Source organism: Eptesicus fuscus, chromosome 10, assembly GCF_027574615.1.
Source record: "Eptesicus fuscus isolate TK198812 chromosome 10, DD_ASM_mEF_20220401, whole genome shotgun sequence".
Taxonomy (NCBI): Eukaryota; Metazoa; Chordata; class Mammalia; order Chiroptera; family Vespertilionidae; genus Eptesicus; species Eptesicus fuscus.
In genome coordinates, this window is record NC_072482.1 from 54,262,378 (window position 1) to 54,282,748 (window position 20,371).

General features: G+C 39.0%; 1 protein-coding gene across 1 annotated transcript in view; it reads right to left on the reverse strand.

The window, feature by feature from the left end:
- Positions 1-17,912: 17,912 nt before the first annotated feature.
- SIM1 (SIM bHLH transcription factor 1) overlaps positions 17,913-20,371 on the reverse strand; it is a 65,311-nt gene continuing 62,852 nt past the window's right edge. The window contains exon 11 of the mRNA XM_008153374.3: positions 17,913-18,643. Coding sequence (XP_008151596.1) covers positions 17,913-18,643 — 731 coding nt within the window. The remainder of the gene's footprint in view (positions 18,644-20,371) is intronic.

The window sequence follows — 20,371 nt, forward strand, 5'->3', positions numbered from 1 at the left end:
ACAGAAGGGGCCTCTGGGGCAGCGAGCTGACGTCCCGCCGCGCGGACTATCAAAAGCGGGGGAGCTGAGTGCCTGTCAGGCACTCAGCTCCCCCGCAATTGAAAGCAAAAGTGTGGGAGCTGGGTGCCTGTCCGCTCAGGCAGCAGGCCTTTCAGAAGCCTCCGCAGCGCCGGAGGCTTCTGAAAGGCCTGGTGCACCAGCGGACAGGGACCCAGCTCCCCGCGATCAAAAGCAAACGCATGGGAGCTGGGTGCCTGTCCACTCAGGCAGCAGGCCTTTCAGAAGCCTCCAGCGCCTGGTGCACCAGCGGACAGGCACCCAGCTCCCCGTGATCGAAAGGGAAAACGTGTAGGGGACCCTACACGTGCATGATTCAATCATGCACTGGGCCTCTAGTGTTAAATATTTCTCATGCCATTTCTGTTGTAGAAAAATACCTACTTGGTATTCCAACCCAATAGTTGGTCCCTCATTCTGAACATAGAAAAAAAAGGGTGATGAAACTAAGGAAACTATTTACCACTTATCTCCTGCCTCCTGTCCTCATCAGACTAACCCTGAATGGTATGGAAAGTTGATGAGAGCAAAGAGAAACCAACAACCCAATGGTGTAATCTCCCAAATGGGAATTGGGCAGGATAGGATGACAGTGCTGCAGGCTCTTTAGAAGTTCATGCTCATGTGCATCTTGAAAATAGCATCTCCTCTCCCAGATCGCTGGGCTGAATTCCAGTGGGGGGAGTTGGCTTAGATGTGAAGTTGCAGAGCAAACACCCAGGAGCAGGAGCCCCCACAGAGAATTCTGTCCCTTCTTCCCCGCCCGCCCCCTTCTCCCCAATGTCAGCAAAGCTCAAACCTACAGGCAAGCCACAGAAAGGATGCACATACATTCTCTAACTCCTGCAGTATGGGATAAACAGATTGCAAAAGAGGATATTCAAATATACTTGGCCCTTTTCTCTTTTCAGTTGATATTTGCCATGCAAAGAGTGAAAGCTTCTTCTTCTTTTTTTCTTCTTACACTGAAGGGTATTATCGTTTTATGGAGAGGAGATGGATTGGGGTTTTTTGAAGTGCTTGCTTTGCTATTATTGCTCAAAGAAATAAATCAGTTCCACATTAAGCCGAGACTCTCATACTAGCTTGGGAGGCCAGAGGGACAACATGTTTCCCTTTCTGAAATCACGACACACAGCTAAGAGAAAGTCATAGGATATCTCAGGTCTGCTTAGAGCCGCTTGCAAATTAGTAGCTATAATTGGATCAAAACTACCCAGCTGTTGTTTGTCACTAAATGGGTGCAGCCCGGAGAAGCCCCTCTTGTCCCCAGTGGGAAAAATGCCTTGTCAGACTGCAGATCAAACAAGAGTGAGGCCATCTCTCAGGCCTTAGAGAGTGTGCGGCTTTTGTTCAAAGTTTCCAAATTGTTGTGTAATGAGAAAACTTGAAAAACCACTTCAAAAATGCACCCAGCCACTGAGAGTGAATGAGGCAAGTGTCGTCTGCCATTGGTCTTCTCACCATCACGCCTGAAAGCCAAGCTCTTTTCTTGCTTCCGCTGCGCAGATTAAGTTCTATGATGAGACACAAGCTCTTCCTGGTCTCTTCCACCTGGTTCTCTCCCTCCTACCCAATCCACACCCCCAGCATTGATAGTCTCATGGGGGCAGTTTCACAGCTAACACTTGCTCCTGGGCTCACAGCTGCTTGGCAGTCTAGTTTTCCCAGTGCATTCAAGGGGCAGAGGCCCACCACTCTGAGATGTGTCCACAGCTTCACCCTTAACCAAATTACAGTATTTCATCTTTATTAAAAAACTAGAGGCCCAGTGCATGAAATTCATGCACGGGTAGGGTCCCTAGGCCTGGCTGGTGATCAGGGTTGATCTGGGCCTTCCAGCTGCTGGCCGGGGCCTGTCTTCATTCTGCGCTGCCCCCTGGTGGTCAGCACACATCATAGTGAGTGATGGGGCCCCTGGTCAAACTCCTGGGGGGGAAATTTGCATATTAGGCTTTTATAGATAGATGATAGATAGATAGATAGATAGATAGATAGATAGATAGATAGATAGACAGATTAAGCCTCACTCATGACCCAAGTGACCTATAGTAAGTCATTTAAAAATCTTTGTTCCTCAGGTACCTCATCTGTCAAATGAGAACATTGATAATAAGGTTTGGGGGAAGAGCAAACATGAAAATCTATGATAAGGTTCTAGGCTGGTTATAGACCCTCTTCCCTTTGTCTATCACCATGGTGAGTAACTTCAGGCTCTGAGCACAGTGATGTTCTTTGTATATGCTGAGAAAGTTATCCGCCCAGAAATGAAGGACACCCCACCAAACCCCACATACTCACATGAACTTAAATGTTCAATTGCTGCTACACTTATTAAGGCTTATAATTTCAGAAACAGAAGAACAAAAAAAACATGAAGGTGGAAAATGGGTTGAAGACATCATTACCCTCAAACTTTACCCCCTCAAAAGGTTTTATTAGTTGATGACACCTTGACCAAAGAACAATACTTTATTTAGAGCACTAAAGAGAGAAGAGGAGGAAACTGATAAGCAATCCCCACTTTTTCTTCGTTTCCCCCACTTTTCCTTCAGGGTGGCTCCCTGTCCATCATTGGTAGGAGGCTACCTCTAGGAGCCCAAGTCAAATCATATCAGTGAAGTTAGAAAACAGCAAATTTCTGTTTCCACTCTGGGCATCAGTATAGCATATTTTATAGTGGTCTACAGATGCTAAATTATTTGGATCTTCCTTCAGATGTTCCTAATTTACATTGTCTGTGACAAATAAAAAGATAAGTACAATCCATATTGCAAATGCATCTTACTATAATAAATCTGTAGCCTTTTTTCCCTGGGTCTTCTCTACCTCATGGAATTTATATTGCAGTCATAATAATGTCAGATCCACACTATGAATATCTCTCTGCTAATTATGCCTAGTTTTTAAAACAGTGTCCATTTATGAAGACAGTATTATGGTATTCTTGATTATACCCTAAATAATTCTGTAAACATAAATGCTGAATAATATTGGAATTCCACTAAAGAACTGCAATAAAAATAAAACTATCACATACATTCCAACATATTCTTTTCTTTTTACAAAGAATGCCTTTGATGAGATGCTATGCCCTTTAAAACCCTCTGAACTAGAAAAAAAATCCATAAATATTAATCCTGAATTCAGTTTAATCCTAGAAACAAAAATTATAGAATTTAGCTCAAAGAACAATACCAAAATAATAATGATAATGACTATAATAATCATATTACTAATCATAACAATATTTATTGAGTACTGATTATTGAGTATTAATTATGTCCTAGGTACTATGCTTCCATACTTTGGAGACATACTCTTTTAATACTTATGTCAATTCTTTAAAGTAGAAACCTTCTTTCCCCCCATTTTATGGTTGAGAACACTGACACTTAGATCAAGTACTTTGTTCAAGGTCACATTGCTGGTGTGATAGAGTGTAGATTAGCTAGAATTTGGATTTGAGGTCACATTTAAACTGCTTGGTTTTATGCATTCTCAGATTAAAAAAAGAAAAACAGAAGCAGAAATTTTCTCTAGTTAGGCTCCCAGCCTATCTCATCAACTCTTTTTTTTTTTTTTTAACATGCATGTAAAAGACCTAGAAGGCAAACTTACATTGGTGATCCTTGTGGGCAGAGTCTCTGTAGCAACAGTACATAATCACAGGATATAAATGCCCAAGAATCAGACTCTGATTCAAGGTCAAATGTGTCAGTACACAGGACTGGACTGGATGAACCACAGACTCTGCTGATTGATTTCCTCATGTGCTCCTGACAACCCAGCCCTGTCTTCACACCCTGTCTCTGATCACAGCTTCCCACAGAAAGAGTTGCTCAGAACAGTGGCAGCCCCTTTTACTAGTAAACAGGGTTTCACAAACCAACTGATGGGCCAGTATGGCATTCCACTGTTCTTCTGATATTTGAAAACCTTGATTCTGTTTCCAAAGCTTAATATACATCCAATTTGGCGAGGTTTATGGCTATGAAGAGCGTGTCCAGACTTGCAGTGTGTGACAGAGTCTGGGAGTGGACATGCATCTGTACCTGTTACATGCTATTGAATCTGGGACAGTCCCATGGTTGACGAGAAAGGGAAGAGCTGGATTTAAAGGACGTGATGGTTCAAATGAACAATCTTAAACAAGGGAACAAAATTAATGATTCAGATATACATGTGCTAGGGGCACATAGATGTGAATTTACTCACTTTGCCAATCAAAAGACAAATCAAATTTCCCTCTAATTTAAATTTTAAAATTGAATGCTATAAAAAAAAATGAAAGGCTAATGGCTTCATTAAAAACTACACTTCTGCCCACAAAATCATTTCAAATCTTAATATAATTAAATCATCTGGCAACTTCTATATAAAGCAATTTGAAATTGCATGAATAGCCTCTGTGCTACCCCACACCCCATGACATCAACACACACAAAATCTTACACTTAACAGAAAATGACTCCATGTGCCTTGGAGAGAATGGGAGACATTAGCAGAAATCTGTGCAAACGAATTTTTTCTGATCAATTTTAACTTATTAAATAGGACTTGTTCTGAAATGAATATTGCAAGGTTTGCCATACACTGTATGTGGGGTTTTTTTTTACATTTAAAAGGTTTATATTCTTCACAGCCTTCACAGATTCTTTTCTCCAGGGAATAAATAAAAAAGGAAATCCAGCTCAATTTGTTTCCTTCAACATAGCACAGTAGGACTTACACATTTATACCGCAGACAATGTCCCCTCTAGTCTCCTCCTCCCCTGAGCCTGTGTGGAGGGAGACTCTCAATGTATGCTCAGCCAGCAGCTACCACAAGTCACTTAAGTAAACACAGAGGCACCTTGGTGAAAGCAATTGCATGGTCTGAATACCATCAACTGACACTTCTATGCAGTGACCCTCTCAGGTCTCAGAAATGGTCTTTTCAGATTCCGGGTCTTGAGGTATTGATTTCAATCAGCAGCTTTTCCTAAGAGCATCATTTCAAAAATAGCCCTGTCACAATTTCTACGATCTCATCTTAGTTTCATCTGGGCTTTGTATTCCTATTTGAAACCATCCAGCGAGATGACACCAGAGGGTTTTACTGAGACATTGATTCAACTTCATGCATAGGCAATAAAATGTATTCTCCTGTCTATGAAAAAGCATTAATATTTAAGTTTGATGGAGGGAATGTTTGGGTTTAAACAGTCCAGTTACTTTGCTTTGTCTTCCTGTAGAAATAAAAAGCCCAAATTAGAGCACGCCTATGATAAAATTCTCAAGCTTACTGATGACTTGAACTGGCAACCTAACACATCAGCATCAGTTCTACCCTTTCGGGACATATTAGGGCTAGGTTAAAAAAAGAAAGAAAGAAAAAGTCGAAAAGATGTATGTGTGTTGTCAAAGTAAAAAAGACAAACAAGAAAAAAAATCATGTGTGCATGTATGCCTCTAACAATCTATATGATGTCAAGTTTTTCTCAAGTTGTAATTATACAATGTCTAACAAATATTTATTTAATGACAGTGATCAAAAAGGATGACATCCATCCTTTCACTTTACAGTAAGAATGTAGAGGTTCTGAGTCACCCATAATCTTGTCTATTAAAAAAAATTCTTGGATTGCCTGATACCTTCCCAAACAGATAAATCCAGGTTATTTTTCTGTTTCAAAGGAAATGCAAGGAAGCTAACCTTAATTACTTCCTATGCTCTAAACACTGTAATAAATACTTTACATATGTTCGTTCCTTTAATCTTCACATAAGAAATTTGAGAAAGTAATATATTATACAAATAAACAACTAATATCAAGTGACCTGTCCACATCACTAGGATTGGGATTTCAATCCAGGTCTTCAGAGCACAAATACAGGCATAGTTTTATCATCTACTATGTACCAGGTGTTATGTGAGGTAAGGGGCATTTACAGCTGAAGAGTATATGGGTCCTGTGCTCCAAGAGCCCATATTCAAATAGAGACCAACAGGACAAAAAGATTACAAATGAAAATATAGAGGAAAAGGCCTGAAGCTAAACACTAGTACACTGAATACAGAGTATATTAAAAGATATATTTGAGTGAGCAGGTCTTGGCCAGGAATGTAAGGATGTTTCAACATTAAGAGAGAATGTTTCACATTAGAAAATTAGGAAAGAAATGTACTATCACCTTAAATGCCAAAAAGCATTTGATGAAAATGAATATCTGTTATTGATGTTTAAAAACTTACTAATATAGAAATAAAAAAAGAAATTGCAAATATTGGAAAGTAAATATTATCTTCTACCCAGAAAATCCAAAGGAATCAACTAAAAACTATTAGAAACAAGAGTTAAATAAAAGATAATTAGTATAAGATAAATATATAAAAATTAAGCACTTTCCTATACACTACCAATTCCAAGTTAGGAAAAAAGTTTTTAAAAAAAGATCTACATGGTGGTAGTTCACAAAACTATTGAGTACCTAGGAATAAAATCAAGAAATATGGCCAGCCGGTGTGGCTCAGCAGTTGAGTGTCAACCCAGGAACCAAGAGGTTGCCAGTTTGATTCCCAGTCAGGGCACATGCCTGGGTTGCAGGCTCAATCCCCCAGTAGGGGGCGTGCAGAAGGCAGCTAATAGATGATGTTCCTCTCTCATTGATAATGTTTCCATCTCTCTATCCCTCTCCCTTCTTCTCTCTCTAAAAATCAATAAAAATACATATTTTTAAATAAAAGAAATATACAAGACCTGTATGAAACAAGACATGAAACTTTATTGAAGGACAAGAATACAGTCTTGTGTACTGTTGAGGGAGAGCCCACTTTAACAATGTTTTTAAAGGGCAATGTAGTAGTATTTATTAAAATTGAAAATACCCTTTGATCCAGCAGTATTACTTCCAAGAAACTGTTCTACTGAAATTCAGTCAAAGGTTCAAAAGGATCTGCTTGCAACAATGTTTGATATATATATATATATATATATATATATATATATATATATATAATGTTTGATATATATATATATAACATATATCTATGTGTATAGAATGTAAAATAATAAAAATTGGAAAGAAGTAGGTGGTTATCAAAAAAGAAATAGATCAGTAAGCCAGAGCACATTTACATTATAAAATATCACATATCCATGAAATAGAATAAAAGAGATCCATAGAAACTAACTTAGAAGGATGCCCATCATACTTTGTTCAATGAAAAAAAGTTGCAAAATTATATGTATTCTCTTTATTGCTGTACACATTCTATATTGATTGTATCAGTGTTTTACCTAGCCTGTTGTTTTTATAATTTAGTAAAGATCTTACAACTCATAGTACACTCCATAAATTTTATAACAGAAATGCGAACCAAGTACTGTGAGAGCCCCGAAAGGAAGTGTAAAACTTTCCCAAATGGAATCAGACTGCAGGCGACACGTGAGAACTCTGTGCCTCAAGGGCAAAGAGGACTTTTCCCAGTAAAGAATGGCTGTGGAGCCTTCCGAAGACAGAAGAGCCACGCCAAGGCCCGGACAGTGGAAGGAGGGCACCTTCCAGGAAGACTGGAAATCCCAGGGCAGCAGAAAGCTGGGGTGTCTGGGAGGACAGACGGAGGAAAGACCCAGGACGTAGTTTGGAGCTCAGTTAGGAAGCACCTGATGTGACAAGCAAAGGGATTTCAATTTCACTCAGCCTCACTAGGGACACAGAAGGGCTTTTTAAGTAGACGAATGGCATAAAAGCTTCAGGAAAAAAATACCCTTTGTACATAGTGTGGGAGATGTATAGTACAGAACAGGAGGAGGGAAATTTGAGGGGAAGAAAGGGATTTTGAAAAGAAAGATGTTGAATGTGTGGTAGCATCTCACACAGTGACAGGGTAAGAATTGGGGAAAGCATTTCTTTTTAATGGATCTGTGTCATACAACACAACTTAGAAAATGGAATATGCATCAAAAAATGCAAAAGGAGCGTTGGGGCAAATGACAGGAAAAGGTAGATTTGAGAGGGCAGGAGAGACAGGACACAAAGGTGCTCATACTCACCATAAGCCAGGAACCAAGGTGTCACATATGCATCTTCCCCTCAGTGTACAAGTCATGGGGCAGAACCGTTCACATGAATGGGACGGCTCAGGTCTCAGAATCGGAAGGCGGTAAGCAAGTTGCAACCTCCTCGCCAGTGAAGAAACCATGAAGCAAATATAGCGATGTTTATTGACTCCAGGTTATTCTTGCGGGTAACACAAGCCCCAGGAAGTTCTATGACCTTGACTCTGGACCAAGATCAAAGAGCCTGCAATACACCATCGTTTGTGAGGCGGCATTTCTTCAGTCATCGGACACGTGTTGACCGCGTTTCTCTCCTGTGTCAGCAGGCTCTGTGCTGGGGGCTGCAGCTGGAGGCCACGGAAGGATGGACAACAGTCCCCGCATTGAGGGTCTTTGCTGCTAATGAAACAGCCCAGACAAACACCTAGAGAACCTGAGAGGGAGGCCAGGAACATCCATATGGGGAGTTGAGAGAAATGTGAGTGCCAGGCAGAGGGGAAGGTGTGTCAAGGAAAGCCCCCCCCCCCCCACCCCACCCCAGGCAGCTTTCAGAGGCGTGGAAGGGCCTCTGGTTCCCCCCACCACCGCCCCCCAACTGTGAACCTGAGTCAGGGGCTACACTTCTCTTCTGGGGGACAGTGGCCAGTGGCAGGTCAGCCCACGGAGGCGCCAAGTGTTAGCGGCACACGGACTGGATGATGAATGAGGGGGGAGGAGAACGCATGCCCCTGTGCTCCCAGGCTCAGTAACACGCACGCCACTACCCATGGAGCGAGCTGCTGAGCATCCAGGGCCCCGCGGGCCGGCTTCATCCATGCCCACCACAGCTTGCTGAGCTGTGAGACCTCAGCATCCTCGTGCCACAGAGGAAGCCACCAGTTGCTGAGATAAGCAGGCAGGAAACAAGGACAAAGAGACTGGTGTATTTTGAGGTGTTGGGAAGAGATATCGAGGGCTCAGAGCACTCAGGCTTCAACTCAGAGTAGCATTCACGTTGCTCTCAGGATTTAAAACAGTAGCCACGAGGGCTGAGTCCAGAGCAGCTGAGCAGGGAGTGTGTGTGTGTGTGTGTGTGTGTGTGCCACCTGCACGTGTATGCATGTACCTGAGTATGTGTCAAATGAACACTGGTACACTGAAAAATCCAAGAGGAGCTGAGACAAGGCAAAACAGGGAGGAAGGAGATGAGGGTGAGCAGAGGAAGAGAGCTGTAAAGGGTTTAAGGCTGGGATGTCCAAAGAGAGGCATCGCTGGGACATAAGGACACAATTTTATGCCTGATCTCAATCTCTTCCTTTTATAAAGTGCCATAGATTCGATGACAAGAAGATGTTATTTTCTGTAACTGTGAGGGTAACCCAATGGTTATATATGCCTCTTTTCTTCATCCTCATTTAGAGATGGTCACTGAAGTAAAATGTCATGTCCGAAGGATGGAGTGAGCTTGAGAAAAAAGTAAAAATTTGGAGTACTACGGCACATCACAAAAATCTCTACTAAGGAGACCTGGAGACCTGGCCACAAACCAGCCAAGGGGGTAGGAAAGAGGGGTAGAATTCTTTAGCCACCTTATTTCCTTTGTGGACAGTAAGTGGAGCTGCAGCAGTGCTCATGAGAGAAAAACGAATTGCAAGAACAAAACATCCTAGCCCTGGCTGGTGTGGATCAGTTGATTGAATGTCATCTCATGCACCAGAGAGTTGCCGGTTCAGTTTCAGGTCATGGTGCATGCCTGGGTTGGGGGTTCAGTCCCCAGTCGGGGTGTGTGCTGGAGGCAACTGATGTTTCTCTCTCACATCGATGTTTCTCTCTCTCTCTCTCTCTCTCTCCTCCCTCTTATTTCCTCTCTCTCTAAAAACAAATCAATAAAAACATTTTTATAAAAGAATAAAACAATCTAAGTATTATATTAAAAGATACCCTCCATGTATGTTAATTTTATGCAGGAAAAGCATGCAGGTCAATTATAGAGCAGGTGTAGGTATTTAAGCAAGAACACAGGTGCTTGCCAGATGTATTTAAGTCCCGGAGCAAAGATAAGCTAGTCTTCCTACCTCTTCTCCTCTCCATCCTCAAAATTTTTTCTTAGCTATTGATGGCCTTTAATTATGTAACAGAATTGCAAATGTTGATTTAAAATGTGTCTCTGACCTTTTAAATTAAAAAAAAAAAAAGTTTAGCATGGCACCATAGACAAGCCCTGTCTGGCCTGACTAATGGGCATGTGACTAATACAAGGGCTGAAATCAGAAATTAAGAAATGTAGAAATGCATTGAATAATGAACCTCAATTATAGTCTGGATGACTCTTCTCACATTAGATCCCAATTACCCATTCTCAAGTGAACTCTTCAGGTTTAGTTTTTGTTTTTGTTTTTTTAATATATATCTATACCAAGCAAAGCTATCACAAAATCCTCCCCAGAAACAGAGAATGATTTCCTTATGGCCCGGGAGACACTGCCAAGATTCCCTTTAAGGTTTACTTAGATGGCACTCAAGTAAGATTCCCATATGGAATTACTCCCCACCCAGGAGCCTGACCTGGGGGGAGCTGAACAAAGAGATTATTTACAAACTCCCAAAGCAGGGGCTGTTTCACATGTCTCCCACCCTGGATCTCATTCCATTAGTAAACGCAGCACATATTCAGTCATGAAGTATCCTTATGAAAAGGCCAAGGAGTGCTCCCACGGATCGATGCCCCTGACACTGTGAGGCAGAGGCCGGGGCCGGGATGGCTGGCCGGCTGCCTGAGCTGCTGGCACCGGGCAGTTCCCACCACCACTGAGGCAGCCATCTCACAGGAATCACCTGTGTTCTTGAGGGGCAGCCTTCCTGTCAGATAACTTTCCGTTTTCCTGCAAATGATAATGTAGTAGTTGCAGCAGCCCCGTAAGCTCAACTAACCAAGCATCCTCAAAAGCGGGGCCTTAAATAACACAGGCAATACAGACATGCCAGTTCTTGGTAGAGTGGCCTTCGGTTGGTTTTTATCCAAAGGGGAGGAAAAGATTCCCATGAAACAGAACAGAGTATTTAAGGACTGTCATGAAAAGGTAATACTTTTGTGTTGACTATCCGAAAAACGTTGGGTGAAAAATTTGTGTCTTTTTAAATGACCAATTAAGCCACTTGTGTTTTGTTCATGGAGAAAGCCTCAAAATATTTTTTCAAATATCACGGGGATCCTATTAGGATAATTTGCCTATAGCTTATCGTGCCCTAGAGTTTTCTCGGTATCATGGTCATCTAATAGAAACATCAGAATGCTCATTCAGTAGGAAGGCAAAATGCCGTGTAAGAGAGCTGCAGCCTTGGCCTCTGCATCCTGAGGCTGGTCATCAAGTGCAGTGCACTATGGAGGAATAGCAACGTATCTGGGGCTACCGGAGCCACTGTCCACTGGGCTGAGTGATCTCTTTCATGCAACCACCATTTAAACACTGCTTTCTTTCACTTAATTTTTCTTTTATTATTATAGAAAGAATACAGAATGAGCTAAAGTAAAACTTTGGAGTAAACCTGCTTGGGTTGAAATTTCATCTCCACCACTTACCAGCTGTGCCACTAAGTTCCTTAACCACTCTGTCTCACTTTCTGCATTATTGAAATTGGGCATATTGGTATGTCCCTCTGTGATGGTCTCTACTCAGGTTTCAGTGATAATCTGAGCTTGGTTCAGTGCCTGGCACATAATGATTAAATAAATACTTGTCATATTTATGATTATGTAAAGACTTTACACTTTCAAAGCACATAAAGAAAACCAAAGACCTTCTGTATGTGCTTTTCCATAACATCCTACAATGAGAAAGATTCTCACTATCTATCCCATTTGGGGCATATAATGGGTTTTCCATAAATATTGTGGATTAAACTGTTACTTTGGAGTATAAAGTGGGTGAAAATTATATTTTCAGAAGCAAAAAAATATCATGATAGAAAAAAATCTGATAAGTGCTATTATACTAATAGCAATAATATTTTATGCAGCTTTGTCAAAAAATTATGAAATACAAACAATATTTCTATTGAATTAAAAAATATACTGTGTTGGTTGGTTGAATTGTCTAAATTGACAATTTCTGGAATACATCAAGGTAAATCAGAAATTTCTGGAGAAAGAAAAGGTTGGGCGATATAAAAATGCTTAAGAGAAAACCACTGAAAATCTATTTTTGTTTGATTTAATTCTTCATTTTAAATGTAAAAAATACTTTGAATTCCAAAATAAAAATTATTTGAGATGAGTTTTTAATTTGTTGTTGAATGACAGCAAACTAAATAACCTCAATCTTATAGGTTTTCATTTCCCTTGGGCATTAAAAATGTAATCTGTAACTTTCAAATTTCTTGCTTTATTTTAGAAAAGTGGATACCAAAGAAGTGCTGCTTAAGATGTTGTAATGAAAAATTGAGAAAACAGTCTTCAGTGTCTAATAAAAATTAGACTCATCACTTAATTGTTACTGGGCATGTATGTAAGATCCTAATGCTAAGTCTCTTAAAGTGGGGTGTGTGTGTGTGTGTGTGTGTTGTGTGTGTGTGTATTAACCATTCCAACAGAATCTAAAGCTAAAACAGTCTTTATTTCTTTACAGCTCTAAACTGCTGAGTGTCAGTCTGTTTTGTCCTATAAAAATTTCTGTCAATGAATAATTCAGACACAAACTGCATATTGGTAACTATATTTAAAACCAAAAATTCGTCACATAATAAATACATTTTATGCACATGTTAACTTCGAATTTACTTCAGAAAGCTATTTACAATATAAATAATTATAAATGGGAGCATTTTGCAAGATATCATTGACATAGCTAATATTTTCTACTTTACATTCCAAAGTAAAAGTTCAAATTACAGATTTATACTACGATGTCACTAAAAACTTTACATTGCAAGATGGTATTTGAAATATTGGCAATCAGTATCTTCTTTCACAAATATAATCCTCCTTATAGCATGTCAGTCAAAAAAACAAACACAAAATATTTTCTCTTTTTTGAAGTGCCTACTCATATGTTTCCTTTTTTGAAATATGCCCCCTTTGGAAAAAAGAAAACGGAAAAAGTTACAGTACTTCTAAAAACTTTTCACGCCATTTCATTTCTTTTGAAATGTAAACACTCCAGGGTTGTTGGGTGTAAATTCAATTGTGATTAAATGTGTTCCAGATCAGCAAATTAGGACAAATTTTCCACTATATAGGTTTATGAAAGCAAAGCCCCATGCAGCAAAATTACAATAATTAAAACTATACATGTTTGGTTTAAAATAATTAATTAGGATTTCTTATATGAACCATCAGTTTTTAAGGAGCACAGCAGAATAAAATCTTGTTTCTTGCTTTACAATTTCATGTGTGTGTATACATATATGTATATGTAAATGTGCATGTACACAAATATATGAATACACACATACAGCTTTTCTGCATACAATCTTAGAGAAGGAACTCTGAACAAACCCCTATTTGGATCTGAGCACAATCTCACTGTTTGAGTTAAGCACTGCCCATACCATTCTCTTGCACAAGAAATGAGCACCACACGGAAATTGCCCCCAAGAACATTTTCTATGTAAGATATCCTTTCCATATGTTCATAGCTGTTCTGTCATTCATTTGAAGTTTAGAATGATAATGAATGTTTTATCCACAGTGCATTTCCCAGTAAAAAATAACCAACAGATTTTGCTGTCTTAGAGTCAAATTCCTATTTGAGAAAACTGACATTTACATAAAATTTGAGTCACTTAGAGAACCATACGATTTAGATTCTTTATTAAGTCTCTTAGAAAATAGAATGTATGTCTATTTTCTGTGATTTGAGTGAACTGGGGAGTCAGAGCTTGGCATTCAAACTTTTTAAATTAGAGCATATTAAAGTGTAAGCTATCCACTGGGCCAGGTAAGTGACCCCAAATGGCCAAATCCTCAGTTTTCCAAATATCAGCATTCACTCTGTCACTTCCAAATTCTAGCACCAATAGAATTTCACTGGACACCTTAGGAATGTCCTGCTCTTGAGAAAGCGAGCTACAAAATATCATCCCTATATTCAGAATGCCTCTTTAGCTATAGTGTCTTCTATCAGACTTAGTTGGTCTTTTTATTTTAAAATATCTATGCATATTTTCCAAGTGATCTTTTATTGAACCAATCTTCACTCCTCATTTAAGAAAAAGAAAATGGAGCATATTATCCTTTTCCAAAAGATCCTATTAAAGCTTGTTTTAAGTGGATTCTCTGCCCAGAGGCATCATGTGGCAGCAGGGTATAGAGAAAATTAAGAATACTACCCAATGAAAATAGTTGAATCCCATAAAATAACATCAGGAAAGAATGAGTGGATTTACCAAAGGCAAACCATTTATTGCATCCTGTCTCATTTTGAATGTCACATCAGCACTGTGTCAAATTATTCTGTATCAAGCAATTACAGTTTAGAAAAGCTGGTCCATTATATTCAATATAGCATGTCAAAATATGGAGCTGAAGCACACCTAACATGATGTGACGATTATACTATGCACCCAAAAATAATATGTCAAATTTGTATATTCTCAATAATAATTTTAACAAAATTTTCTAAAGAAATATGGGGGAAATATTATTTTTTCCTTTGGTCATTCAGATTTATAAATTAGGTAGGGCAGGCAGGTAAAATGGGCAATAAAGAATTCTTACTATTACTAGAAAGCACGAGCTTTGTTTCATCTAATGAATTGCTACATATTGTAAGAGTACTTGGATAGAGCACATCTGTATGAATCCCCAAGGTGATATAAAAATCATACTTCTTTGTCTATTTCAGTTAAGTTTCATGATTCTCAGAATTTAACCAAGTTATGGAATCAAGGATTAAAACTAAAGCCAATTTAAGTTTAATTTTAACTGATGAAGTTATTGGGAACATACATATTTTACATCCCATATTTTAAAAACACAGATAACATCTTCATTTTGAGGCAATATGTTTCTGCACAGAACAAAATAATGTAGATTATAAATAGATTTTAACATGTCTATGTGTGCTGAAAAGTTGCCTTGCCATAACCTATCTCATTTTATCTTGGGTCATTCTGCAATAATCGTGCCACACTGCAAAAAATATAAGCTCTAGAATACTGTAGGCCTGTGTGGCATTATATGTAATGTAATAAATATGATATTATAAAATTTTTGACATATAAAGTAAATAAAAGGTTTATATTTAAAAATGGGTCAATCTATCAAAATTTTAATTAAGATGTAATTTAGTTAATTCTACCCTCACTTAAAAATATTGGTCATACTATTTTAAAGAACATTAGTCCTTCTGATTACCCCATTTACAGAACTTATAATTTACTTCTTTCCTCAATTAACTTTCTTCCATATAAATATCCCACTGAAATTTCTTTAGTGACAGTTTTTTCTTTCATATTAGTTCATTTTCCTTGATTCTTAAGATTCTATTTCCTTTACAACATCTTCCTGTGACCTATTTAGTACAATGTTTATCCGTCAATAAAACCCATCTGTATAGATTTCCTTTCCAAAACACACCATATACTTCAGATATTTGTCTTTGAACATTTATCCATCTACAGAAGTCTGCAAAACCTTTAACATTCCTAAAACCTTACTTCATGTTGCAGAATGATCAAAAATTCATCTTAAGTATTCCAGGGGCTTCTTATAAATATTTTTTTCTCAAAAATACTGAATACTTTTGCTTGTATAGTTCAAAATGTAGTTTTTATTGTTTGAACTTTTTAGAAAGTATATATAACCACTAACTTTCTCACTTACTTGTACTTTTTCCATTTACAGCACAATGTTGTTCCATCATACCCAAGACATATTTATTTAATTTTATGTAGCCACTTTTCTTGTGTACAAACAACCCAGTATTCATTTCTCAGATTATCAGCATTCAGATTGTCACCTACCTATGGATTGCCAAATGACTGTGTTATATGAAAATACAGTACTAAATCCCTGAGTGTTCAATGTCATGGTGTCTTCAAAATTATAAGTCAGTGTCTTCCAATACATTCCCTCTCAATATGGCAAGAGTTTCAGGCATGGGGATCCTAGAAAATATTAGCTATGAAACGTCTCTAATAACATGTCACTTCACTTTGATTCCTAGAGAATAGTGCATTAAATAAATCTTACTCATTTTTCTTCTCCCTCATCAGTTTTGCCATCTATATATTGGCTGAACTAGAAAGTTGTCTGTAACTATACATGCCTAAAAGAGTCCATGCACCTGCTTAAGCCACGAAGCATCTAGACCTCTATATGAGTACAGAAAGGCCAGAACGATCAGTCTTGACAACTCACAGCAGAGAGTTAACTGATTTAAAAAGTTCAGTTCTGCGGCATCACTGAACCACAGAGCAGTGAAACATTAGAACTGCCATCAGATGAAGATACTAGGGCCCCGGGGTGGTGAGTGATACCTCTATGTCCCCAAAGTAAGTTATAGGCATGGTTAGAACCAGAACCCAGAGATCTTGGCATCTTAGTCTGCTAGTCTTTCTACAGTTTCATTTAAGACCAATTTTATTGTTTTTGCTTGCCTGGGGTGGGAATGGCTGGGGGAGGGGTGGTCAATTGGGGGAAAAGGAAACATATGTAAAACTTTAGAAAAAAAAAAAACAATAAGGAAAATGAATACTTCGCCTGTTGTTCAAAGTGCTACTCTTGCCTATTTAATCCCTTGTCTATCAGCCTAAGCTTTTGTCTTAGACTCTCTCCGGAGGCTTTCCACATGTTGTCACATTTGCACACCTGTACTTTGAAATGTTGTCAAAAACTTAACTGCTATCATGTAGCACTTCACTGTTTTTTTCCTTAGTTTTTGCACATATTAGCCTTTTTTCTTGGTAAATTAATTTGAATTTGGGGAGAGTTGGTTTTATAAGCCCCAAATATGTTGACTATATATTCTGAACCTTAAATGGTTCGTTTTGCCTCTGGCCTTCCTAGCTTCACTATTTCCAATTGGCACTCCAGTTTTTTGATGTGTGTCCCAATGTCTCAGTACTTTCACTTAGAAAAATCCTCACTGATATGTCAATGTGATCCTGTTCCTTGTCTAACTCAAAAGTAAGGTAAAAAAATCACCACTTCCTGATTGCTTATAATGGGTACCAGGTGAAAACGCATTCTTATACCATATCCATAACCATTTCCCTAATTTATACCTGAACTAAATAAGCTGGCTGGTAAGAAACTCGAAGAAGAAAACACTTTACAAGATGTATCTCTCTCTCTCTCTCTCTCTCTCTCTCTCTCTCTCTCTCTCTCTCTCTCTCTCTCTTAGCTTGAGAATAAACATTTAATACTCTTAATGTTCTAAGATTAAGGAAAGTTACCCATTTGGGGTGAATTGATGGTACATGGTCTATATTTCTGCATGGAAGTGTACACTGCAGCTTGTAGATAGCGCTCTGTGTGCACGAGGGTCACTGGATCATCCCAGCACGATGTTGTCATCCATCAGTTCTTTCATGTGGTACACATGCTCACTTAATCTACACAAGTGTTTTTCAATTCAAAGTGTATCCATTCTGTTCCCATATAATTAGAGGGGAAAATTTGTGTACTCACTTTAGCTCCATTATCTGTGCTTAACCTTGAATGTTAATGCTGTGTTTTTTTTCTTTGATTTCAAAGGAACACATGTCAAACACCCAGTAACTTAAATTATCCTCTCTAATGATGTGTAGCATAGTAAATACTGGTCATGGGGCATTAAACTATAAATATGTTTCAGAGATCCTTAAAGAACAAAATATTTTAGAAAAACATCAGCTTCCATTGGTTATTATAACAGATGTTCCCTTATGTCCTTGTGCTGGGTCTGGCTGCATCCTTAGATGGGAAGTTACATCAAAGTGTGAGCCATTACAGCCCAAGGAATAGTTTCTAATGGTTTCGCTGTCATATAAGTGCTCCAAGGCATATCCAGTTAACGTGTAAGCATGCTTATCGAAATACTGCCGGTGAGAGCCAAAGCAGTTTGGAGAGAGGGCAGGGTGGTCCCCTGCTGTCTGATGAGGAGACATATCCGAATGGAGATAGTCTTTAGCTAGGATCAAACTGGATTTTGAAATGCGATCTGAATTGGGACTACTTATCCGAGACAGTGCAGTGGGGCTGTTGTCATAGTCGTTTTCGTGGGGGCTCAGCATCTTTCCCTCCCTCTGCTGGATGCGGTCACAGGGCGAAGTGTTGGCGAGGGTGGAGCCATGGCAGACTTCGCCTGTCGGTGGGGGCTGTTGGTAGTTTGCAAAACAGAGGGAGTGTTTTTTCCCAGCTCCATTAATGGAAGCCAGTTGGTCTGGGGGGGCTTTCCTTAGCTGCAATCTGTTCTCTTCTTCTTTAATCATTTGCTGGGTAGCTCTTATCAGAGTTTCAATTTTGCTCGGTTCGTGTGGGCTACTTTGATATTGCTCGGTGCGATATCGGTCACCTGATTCGCTGGCAGACCCGGGGTCTGGAGAACTGACCACACTGTCTTCATCCCAATGACCTCGCCCTAGAAATAAGAAAAAGCAAAAGGTAAGTGGTCTAGAAATTCACCCCCTCCCCGCAAAATGTAAGTGTATTCCTTTTTCCAAAAAAAAAACACCTTTTATCTTTCTTTTTTAACACATGAACCAATATTTGAAACAGACAGGCTCACAGGACAGACAGAGTCTCAACGTATTGTACTGGAATTCATAGCTCTGTGGCTTTTAAGTGCAGATGAAGTTTATAACACGTTTTTTAGAATGTAAACCTCGTTTGTAGGTTGTGAATGCCAATTAGCGAAACGGTGAAGCATGTTTCTACTCCATGTATGCACATCATCGGACCTGCCCAGCTGTAAATAACAAAAGAAAACTGCATAGCATTTGGTTTATGTTATTTTCTAGGAAAATGTCATGTTAAATTGATGCTTAGAAAATGCTTTCAATTGGATTTGAGGAAGATGATATAGGCTGGACTATTTTCTCAATTCCAAACAAATCACTTAAAGCAGGCGTCCTCAAACTACGGCCCACGGGCCACAAGCGGGTGTTTTTGCCGTCTTGTTTTTTTACTTCAAAATAAGATATGTTCAGTGTGCATAGGAATTTGTTCATAGTTTTTTTTAAAACTATAGTCCGGCCCTCCAACTATCTGAGGGACAGTGAACTGGCCCCCTGTTTAAAAAGTTTGAGGACCCCTGACTTAAAGTGTCAATATTGCTTAATGTATCTTACAGTAAGTAGACTTACAATAAAGCTCTAATGTACTTTTTAAACTGCTTAAGGGCTAAAAACATATATACATTCATATACATGTATATGTGTAGATGTGTGCATGGATATGTATATATCTTGTCTCAATCAAAAATATAAATATTGTCTTCTCAAATGTAGTGGTAAAAATCTCAGTTTTATACGTAATCATATTTAACTACTATCTTAGATTGTTTCTGAAATAAGGTGAAGAATAAATAGAACATTTAAATGTTAATAATGCATCTAAACCAAGGAAAGAGATCTGATATGCAGGAATAGGTACATCCAAAATATATTCCGTGAATTAAATAATTCTCAGAGCAGTGTGAAGTCAGTATGAAAAGAGAGAAGAGGAACAGGAAGGGACACAGGAAAGCTGTAAACTGCCTAATGTGACAGAGAAGCCCTGGATCACACTACCCAGTGCTTTCCTGTTCTCTTCTCTTCTTACTTTATTTCTAATATTTTCTTCCAGACAATGTAGGTTAAGCCAGGATTTTCATTTCACTCCATCCCTTTGACCTGGGTTTCCATTACTAGTCTACCAAACTAGAGCAACTCAGGAGGAGACAAATAAAAAGCAAAAACAGAAATATTAAAATCATTGAAGGTGCCCGGCCAGCATGGCTCTGTGGTTGAGCACAGACCTATGAACCAGGATGTCAAGGTTTGATTCTGGTCAGGGCACATGGCCAGGATGCAGGCTCATTCCCCAGTGTGGGCATGCAGGAGGCAGCTGATCTGTGATTCTTTCTCATCATTGATGTCTCTCTCCCTCTCCCCCTCATTCTTCCTCTCTGAAGTCAATAAAATATATATATATTTTAAAGATCATAGAAGGCAGTCAGTGCCTGGGGGTATCTGACAGAAGACTTTATGGGCGAGTAAACATTGTCTCCCCCATTTCTCACCCTAAAGACACAGAAAGAAGGGTCATTTCAGGGACATTGGATCAATCTTAATGTCATTGACTTTTAATGAAATAGGGAAGGTTTCAA